Source organism: Rhagoletis zephyria, unplaced genomic scaffold (genome assembly GCF_001687245.7).
Source record: "Rhagoletis zephyria isolate East Lansing unplaced genomic scaffold, Rhagoletis_zephyria_1.1 Rzeph_scaffold_19698, whole genome shotgun sequence".
Classification (NCBI taxonomy): domain Eukaryota; kingdom Metazoa; phylum Arthropoda; class Insecta; order Diptera; family Tephritidae; genus Rhagoletis; species Rhagoletis zephyria.
This window is the reverse complement of record NW_016176758.1, coordinates 1-8,981: the sequence shown is the minus strand read 5'-3', so window position 1 is coordinate 8,981 and position 8,981 is coordinate 1. Positions and strand designations below refer to the sequence as shown.

At 35.3% G+C, this 8,981-nt stretch overlaps 1 protein-coding gene and 1 long non-coding RNA gene across 5 annotated transcripts; one reads left to right on the top strand and one right to left on the bottom strand.

Annotated features, from left to right (window-relative positions):
- Nucleotides 1-1,651: 1,651 nt before the first annotated feature.
- On the bottom strand, nt 1,652-2,286 carry LOC108380585 (uncharacterized). The gene is made up of 3 exons (XR_001849574.1): nt 2,213-2,286; nt 2,019-2,150; nt 1,652-1,921 (listed from the first exon to the last, which is right to left on the bottom strand). It is a non-coding gene; the product is annotated as an uncharacterized LOC108380585 (long non-coding RNA).
- Nucleotides 2,287-4,674: 2,388 nt separating this feature from the next.
- Nucleotides 4,675-6,671, top strand: LOC108380584 (uncharacterized). 4 transcript variants are annotated; one of them, XM_017636969.1, is made up of 2 exons: nt 4,675-4,782; nt 6,055-6,671. In XM_017636969.1, the coding sequence occupies exon 2, from the start codon at nt 6,239-6,241 to the stop codon at nt 6,623-6,625; it is 387 nt and encodes a 128-aa protein (XP_017492458.1). In that variant the 5' UTR covers nt 4,675-4,782; nt 6,055-6,238; the 3' UTR covers nt 6,626-6,671. The 4 variants fall into 4 exon arrangements, with proteins under 4 accessions (XP_017492458.1, XP_017492460.1, XP_017492459.1 ...); XM_017636971.1 differs by having other exon boundaries at nt 4,678-4,837; XM_017636970.1 differs by having other exon boundaries at nt 4,684-4,778; nt 6,055-6,663.
- The last annotated feature ends 2,310 nt before the right edge of the window (nt 6,672-8,981 follow it).

The window sequence follows — 8,981 nt, the reverse complement described above, 5'->3', positions numbered from 1 at the left end:
GGACAGACAGACATGGCTTAATCGATTTCTTTTTTCATTCTGATCATTTCTGATCAAGTGCGCTCGGGTATAAAAAACTTTCTTAAGTTATAATTCGATGGCACTTCAAAGTATACTCGGCCTAGTCTGACAATGCTTCCGAGGCATTTGCGGACTCTGTGATAAATGATGTGATGGTGATAAATGAACTTTATCATTGGCCACAGTACCCTACCCACCTCTTTTGTAATTTTAATTAAAATATCGCAGTTTCCATTTTTTTAAATGCTGTAATATGTGAAGTGGGCGGGATTTAACCGATTTCAAAATTCGAATCGAAGTTTTAGCATTTTTTAAAAATGCCGTTTTCCAAAAATACTTTAGTGCTGTTTAGGATGTAAATCCAAGACCATTTCCACAATATCCCGAACAGCCCTTTTATTTTGTTGTTGTTGTTGTTGTAGCGGCTACTAAGCCCAGTTCGGGGCGGTTCATCCATCAACGTTGTCGTCAATTTCAGCTAGGGGGAGGCCCAGGAATTGTGTTACTTCCACAGCGGCTGTCCATAGGGACAGAGGCGTTAGCTGAGTGGGGTTCTCAGGGCATGTGAAGAGGTGCCGGGAGTCATGTGGCGACTCTCCACATGCCGGGCATTGATTGGGCAGATCCTCGTTGATTCTGCTCAAGTAGGAGTTGAGCCTGCTGCAATAGCCAGAGCGAAGTTGGGCTATTGTAGTGCGGGTCTCCCGAGGTAGACAAAGTTCTGTCCCGTCCACGTCCGGTGGTTGCGTGCCTAGAACAGCATTCACAGGGCGGGAGTCTACATAACTTGAGACTGATTCCCTGTGAATGCCGTTCAGGGCCTGTCGGTAGGTTGACGGGTCCAGAGGTTGTTTGATAAACCTCTGGAGTTCGTCCGGCAGTTCGTAAAGATGCCTCCAGACGTGCCGTGGCGAGGGCTCTTCCGCGAGCAGCTGTCCGCTGGGATGGCCACGTCTGTGGCTCCCAGCAAGGAACTGCTTTCAGAGCATTATGTTATGCTCCTTTACTGGGAGCATCTGGGCCTCGTCATGTAGGTGGTGTTGGGGCGTCATCAGGAGGCATCCTGTCGCAGTTCAGCCCTTTTATTTTTTTTCGCTTGCTGTTTCAATAGTTACCTGATAATGCCGACTCTCCAGAGACCATGCAGCTCATCGANGCCCTTTTATTTTTTTTCGCTTGCTGTTTCAATAGTTACCTGATAATGCCGACTCTCCAGAGACCATGCAGCTCATCGAGCCAACTTTTCACGATTATTATATGTATTTCCATTTTTAAACATATGTATATATGTATGTATATTCTTTTATTACCTATATGTATCGGTACTGAAATTTTTTATACTTAAACTCCCTAATTTAGAAAACAATTATTTATCGCAATTTCTTTGCGAATAACCAATTTTTAATGTTACTAAGAACTCGGAATTTTCGAATTTGGTAAGCGGTATTAAAAAGCACGTCGTATACCACTCCGCTTTTCTCAAAATTTTTAATCGGCACTAAAAACTCGGGTTTTTTTCAAAATTGGTAACAGGTACAAAAAACTATAAAATTGTTGATATAACCGTGACGCAGTCCTTTTAGGCTTTAATAAATTTCGACCACTTGTTTTTTTTTCAGCGATGCGGTAATTGGCAATAATTTGTATTTCATTTAAAAAACAATATTCCTACCAAATTAATAGATTGGACATCTAATTTTTATTAAGATATTTTTCTGAACAGCATTGTCCCCTTTTAATCGTGTGCGGAGTTTTTTCCAGGTACATCTAAAAATAGAGCCAGATTGACTGTACTATAAGTCCGGGGATTGGCTCAATGGAAGCCCGAAGTAGAAGGTTGCGAAGCAGCTCCACGGCAAGTTGTTTCTCCAACCACAAACAACGATTAAAATGGGTTGCTCTAGAAATCGTTTCGAATTGAGCGAGTAAACATAGATATCAATATTCTAATGATTTCTGATGAATCTGAAATTCAATATATTAAAAGTTCCGTATACCTGGCGTCCACTGTAATGTTACATACACACATGCATATATACGCACAAGGCATTAATTTCACTTAAATTACATATATACAAAGCATTCAAATTAAGTTCTCTGCTCTGGCCATGCTCCAATAAATTTGACACCTAAGGTGGAGCTTAACTTAATGGAGAGTTATTAACTTGCGCGTATGTTTGTATGTAACTACGTGTTAATTTTTGCCGTAATGTGGTTATCCTTATTTCCATTTTTGCGTGTTTCCATTTTTTGCCACGCAATATGTTGAAGTTGTTAAATAAGACAAACCGCGTTTAATTTAATTATTATTTTTAAGTTTATTGAAAGAAATTAATTTGTTTTAAACTTTTTTTTTTTAATTTACATACCCAACAAGCAAAATAAACTTAAAGTAGGTTTTTTTAAAGTTTACTAAAATAAACCTAAAGTTTACAAAACGAGCATTCTTCGTTCATAAAACATTTTAAAAAGGGTAATTTAATCGAAAGGACACCTCCAGAGAACATGTATTATTGAGAAGATGCAAACAACAAATGGAAACTATTGAGTGTCGGAACTTAACAGATTTAGAAGGTTTTAACCACGGAATCCACTTTTTGCAGATTTTTTGGTGGTGGATTCTGTTAAATTCGCTGTTAGCGGCACAAAATAATGTCTAGCAACATGTATATTGATATACTCCGTGTTGCAGGGTAGTAAATCGGAATTCTGATATTTTTACTTAATATTGCCAATTTTTAATTATTTTTTTAATTTTTGCTTTTTTATATGCAAAACAATTATAATGATAAGAAACTAAAGTTTTGAGCGATAAAGCGAATTAGAACCGGAATTATTTGATGAAAAATCATTCCGATTAATTGATGCCCAATACCATTTGCATATTTTACATATTCCATAGATTGTTCATTTTTTAGGTACATGTTTAAAAATGTTTTTTGACCAATTTTAGTACTTTTTTAGTATATTTATCTTTAAAAAAAAATATATTTGGCAAAAAGAAAAAATCGAAATCATTGAAAAAATTATGTACATGCAACTGAATAAATGAATTGAAACAGAAAGTATTTACAAAGAAGTTTTTATTAATTTTTCGCAAATACATATATGTATGTAGGTATGTGGCTATGAAATATTTTTCCGTAACTACAATTTCATCGAAGCATATTACGCTGCCCGACCTCTTATGGGATTTTTTATGCATATATTTTATAAATACAAATTAATTTATAAAATATACCCCAAAGGTCAAGATAAAATAAAAAAAGGAAAATTTAATTACTTTAATAAAATAGAAAGGAAAAAAAAAATTCTCCAACTGGGATTTGATCACCAGCAAAAATGCAACACGCGAAAATAATCCTGCGTCTCTAGCGCATCCACCACACAACACATTCAAATTCGAGCGCCTAAGCAGTGTTTTATGATGTCGTTCAATTTCATGCGCAAGCTTACGACGCTCAAATTTCGTGGAATTGTGTGTGCAGAAAACCACCATTGTTTTGCCAAATTTTATTAGTTGATGAATATTTAATGAAGAAATTGAATATTATCTATCAACATTGAAGAAATATTAAATTAAATGGTTATGGTCATATGTTTAATTTAATATTTACTTGTGAATAATACATAGATATAAATGTGCATATGAACAGGTAAACAAACTATGTGCATACATAAATACATATATGTAGGTATGTACATATGCATACGCGTACATAATTGATTAGTGTTCATGCAAACAAAAATGCAATCGCTTCTAATTACTCTAATCAATCTATGAACATCAAAAAAAAAAAATAGTATTTTTTCTAGGTTTTGTCGTAAACATTTGCATTTTACGTTTAAAATTAAGTGATTTATAAATATTCGCTCTCGACATTTATAAAAGGTTCATTTTAAAAAACTGTAAATACCCTTATTATTATATATGTATATATATTTATACATAAGTATAGCAAGCATACTTTAAGTAACTTTTAAAAACATTTACAGAAATGCTTGATGGGTAATTATGTATTGTCTTCGCGGTCTTTGTTTTTTTTTTTTATTGAATCTATTTTAATTGGAAGTATTTTACTTTTGTTTATTTACCTTTGCAGTTTTGCTCTTTATTTATATCGTAACATTATAGACACTCTGTGCCGATTTTCAGTGCCGTTTATTCCCCCTATTGTTTATTCCCTCTATTGTTTATTCCCCCTATTTCACTCTGCAACGTTCTTTATATTCCGCTAAATTGGCGTTGCCAGATATACCGCTTTGTACGCGCAGGTATTCGTTTTAAAATAATGGCGTGTATTCATTGTCGTATTTAGTTCATAATGAGGCAAATTAGCCTCATTAGGCAAGTGGTGTTGTCAAAAGCAAAAAAAAAAAGACAAAAGCATTCCTGTGACACAGAAAAGAATTTCTATGTGGTGAGGCCTTAAAACACAAGCGACATTTTCAAGCAATTGAGGACGGCAGGTTAAAATATCCGTCTTAAAATTCTTTAAAGACTCCCAATGCCCTCGAAATCAAAGCCGGCGAATTAACCAAAATATCACATCTTAAACTTTACCCGGCAACGCTGCGCACAGCTGTTGTTTCGATTCTCAACCGTTCCGCATTGTTGTTGCGCCAATTTTGTTGTTATTTTGGGGCTATTTGTGGGCGAATTGGGGCTCGTATTTTGTTCAGTCGTCGATAAATTCTGCAAGTGTCAACAAGTGGATAAAGTGTGGCTAACGAAGGAATTATAAAATTTAAAATTTGTATGTATGTAAAAACTAGAAAAATTGGCCACTCGAAGTGAAGCGGTGCTACAAAATTTGTGCGTTGGTGTCACAGGCGTCAATGTACCCTGTGCAATTTCAAGAAAATTCAACCATCTTCGAACAATTAAATTCACTGCAGTTGGTGCATATAAAAGTGAACTTCCCCTCATATTATTGGTCTTAATTGATCAATAAAATATATGGACACCAGTGCGTCATTTTAAATAAAGAAATTCAAAAACAAAGAAAAATGCACTATGGAGTGAAGTGAGAATACATATTTGTGATTTTTTGGCACGCAACAACAGTGACACCGGCGGCGGCGGGCATTTGTGAAAAATAAAAACGAGATAAAATATACTCGAATTTTTGGGTGGAAGACGACAGCAGTGTGTGTGTGGCGAAAACCAGAAATATTTTCTGTGGAGAAATAATGCGAAAAGCGTGAAAAGCAAAAGCATTCGCAACAACAATATGTAAAGAAAACTTGGCAATAGTTGTTGTACCCACAATATCACCCATTCATCAGTTGGCCCCAATTGCGGCCGAAATCATCAACCATAATCTTTACTTTGCCAAAGAGTTTGATGAACGGTGGCATGTGTTCTTGCCTGGCGTAGGGAAAATAGTGAATACGTGCTTTGGGTCCCATGTTAATTTTATGGTCACGGTTTTTGTGACGGGGGAAGTACACATAAACCCTAAAAATAACAGCAGAAGCAAAAAATAGGTTTTAAATCTACTTATACAACGTATGTAGTGGTTATTCGCTTTGGATTAGTGAATATAAAACTTGTTTGCATATAAATATGTATGCAATTGTACGCATACTATGCACCTGACTTTATTCGATATTAATATGAGTAGCACGACTTTTGTTCGAGGATTAATAAAGGCAACCGCATTGGGTGCGCGGTTTTAAGATATCAATTTCATATAACACAGTTTAGCGTCGCACACAGTAAAACAATATTGAAAAACAAACCAAGTATCATACATCAACCAACAAAGTTAAAATCAAACCGCTGAAAGTAATATAAAACGGCTAGACTTAAATAATTTTTTTTTTTTAACAAACACCAATAAACAATTCGCTTATATTTTGAACACCGTTCGACCTTCACATGTTTGGTTTATTTATTACGTATGCTACTTAATACGCGCAACGTTATCTTCTCCACTCCAGTGTCAGCAGCCCCACGTAATTTGCATTGCAAATTTCGTTGGGCTAGTCAATAGATTAAACTACATAAATATTATCCTTCTCTGCTAGACAAAACAATCGATTTCAAAAATTGGAACTAAAGGGCAAATTAAGTAAACAAAATACAACAAAACATTTGACTACGTACTAAACACCAGTACCAACTGCGTATATAAACTTTGAATAAACTATAAATCACATCATTAATCCCTTCTCATACACATAATAAAGTTGTGAATTTCCTTTGCGACACATGGATGACGAGTTGGAGGATAAAGTCTTCTATCAAGCTTACGTTTCCCACATGAAGATTTTATCAAAATTCGCTGTGGGCTTTTCGTCCATCAATTCGCCATTGGCGTACATTTGGAAACTATGTCGCCTTTATGTACTACGCCCTGAAGTCATATTTTTCGGTGTGATTCTATTCATTTTCTTAATCTACTTGCAAGCCGTGGATGCCTGGAGTCGTGGCATTTTGGGGCGTATACAGACGACACTTGGCCGTCAGAGGACGAATCGCATGAAAATGACGAGTGAAGCTAGCGGTCATGGTGATTATCAGTCTTGGGAAGAGGTGCGTCAACAGAGTGCCGTCTATGCTTTGCTGGGACGACGACCACGCATGGAAGACAGGTGAGTAAAGGCATACTTATGAGATGAATGAAAACAATTATGTTTACATACATACATATGTACATACCTAGAAACGAATACATGCATATAATATGAATATAAACATAGTTTAAGCAAACGCAAATGCATGCCATTGTGAAGTGCTTAACATAGTTATTTACGTTCATCCATATGTAAATACATTGAGATTATAATAAATGCATTTAAAAGCATTCTTAACATATCTAACATCTATCCCACTTATGTAAATACATGCACACTTAAGTATGTTAGAATTTAAATCTCTCTTCATAAATTGTCTGCACTTGCATTTGAATGCTCATGCATTTTGTAGAACCATACATACATACATATGTATGTGCATATGTTGATGTGAGATTTTCGTACGTTTGCTTTGCATGAATACAATATAGTACTAGGTCAGGGACAGTCTGCGCGTTGGACAAATTAATCTATATTCTTGCCAAAATATAATCATAAATAAATATAGTCACAAATGTTCATTAGGATGCCTCACAACACAAGTTCTTGCTGTTGCTTTCCCATGCGAATCATCAAATTAAATTTTTTTTATGGCTCACGAAAATATTTTGCCTCGATTCTATATCATTCGTTACCTGGAGCGCTTGTGAGGCAGAAATTAGAAAGATATTCTGTTGAGAAATAATGCGAAAAGTTTGAGCATTCGCAACAATAAATGTAAAGATAACTTTTCCAAATGTTATACATACAAATCCCTCCATTGGTGAGTTGGCTCAAATCTCGTTTCTGTTTTTTTTTCAAGTTCTGGATAAAAGTCCAATCCAATTTTTTCAGGGCAATCTTTCAAAGCAGTTTCATAGGAATTTTAATTACTAAACCAAGTCTTGACCAATTTTCATAGTTGAGGTACCATGGAGAAGTTATTTCATTCCTCTATCATCATATTTACTATAGTAAAATGAAAAATCAATATGGCGATTGCAGCGGAAATCTTGGATGGTTGGCGGCAGAAATGCCTCCTCAATGTAAACAGCGGTTTGCGGATAAGTTCTAGATTACTATTAAAACAAGTAACAAAGGAAGACGTTTATATTCATATACACATACATACATAGTATATATGTACATATGTACTTACATATACAGAGTGTCCTAGACCACACGTCCACACGCCCTCTAAAATGGAGGGAATACTTAGTTTATTATTGAAAACCGCAAAAATTGTACGTAAAAATTGGGGATTCTCAATCTTTTGGTGGTATTACCGACTTCCTGTTTCGGCCAGAAGTGGCTTAAACTGACCGGAAGTCCATTTTTTACTTTTTTTATTTTTTTCAAATTATATTTACATGTTTTTACTACATTTTCCGATTCCAAGGATAAAAACACGTAACTTTTGTTTGTAACTTTTTACTAGCAAGTGGCTTTTCCAACCTCTAAATGATCTTCGAACTGTAACTCGCTCTGGACTTACTTCCTCATCAGACTTCTTTTCTCTAGACTCCAGTAAGAATCGAAGGTTAGGTTTGGTTATGCTGGCTGACCATGAGGTCTCACATAGACGAAATAAAATCCATAGCGTTGCCAGATGCGTTTACGACCTATGAATCAATGCTTTCACGCAATGTTAAAGAACACTACCGTAACTTTAGCAAATTTCAATACACTTTGCTCCTTTGGAATTGGAGGAGACGTTATCATTATACCTTTCATGAGCATGAAATGGTATTATAACTTTGGTTCGATGTTTGTAAGTACCAGAACAAAAAGAAATAGACCCATTAAAATGTATACTTATATGATCAGAACGTCGAGCTGAGTTGATTTATCCATGTCCGTCTGTCCGTCTGTTTGTATGCAATCTAGTCTCTCAGTTTTCGAGATATCCTGATCAAATTTGGTAGGTGGGTGTATTTTTATAATGTATTAATCATTTGTCGGAACCGGAAGAATCGGACCACTATAACATATAGCTCCCATACAACTGATTGTTCAGATATGAGATTTTTCGTTATAACTTCTCCATTTATGCAGCTACGAACATGAAATTTTGCAGTACTTGCACCCATTATAAACAGAATGCTTATAGTGAAAATTACAGAGATCGGTTCACTATAACCTATAGCTCCCATACAACTGATTGTTCAGATATAAAATTTTTCGTTATAACTCCTCCATTTATATAGCTGGGAACAGGAAATTCCGCACTGTTTTCAATAATTATCAACAGAAAACTTACAGTGAAAATTAAAAATATCGGGTCACTATAACCTATAGCTCCCATACAACTGATTGTTCAGATATAAAATTTTTCGTTATAACTCCTCCATTTATATAGCTAGGAACATGAAATTCCGCACTGTTTTCAATAATTATTA

Bases quoted from the DNA above. Each gene is read 5' to 3' on its own strand.
- LOC108380584 (XM_017636969.1), top strand. From the start codon at position 6,239: ATGGATGACGAGTTGGAGGATAAAGTCTTCTATCAAGCTTACGTTTCC.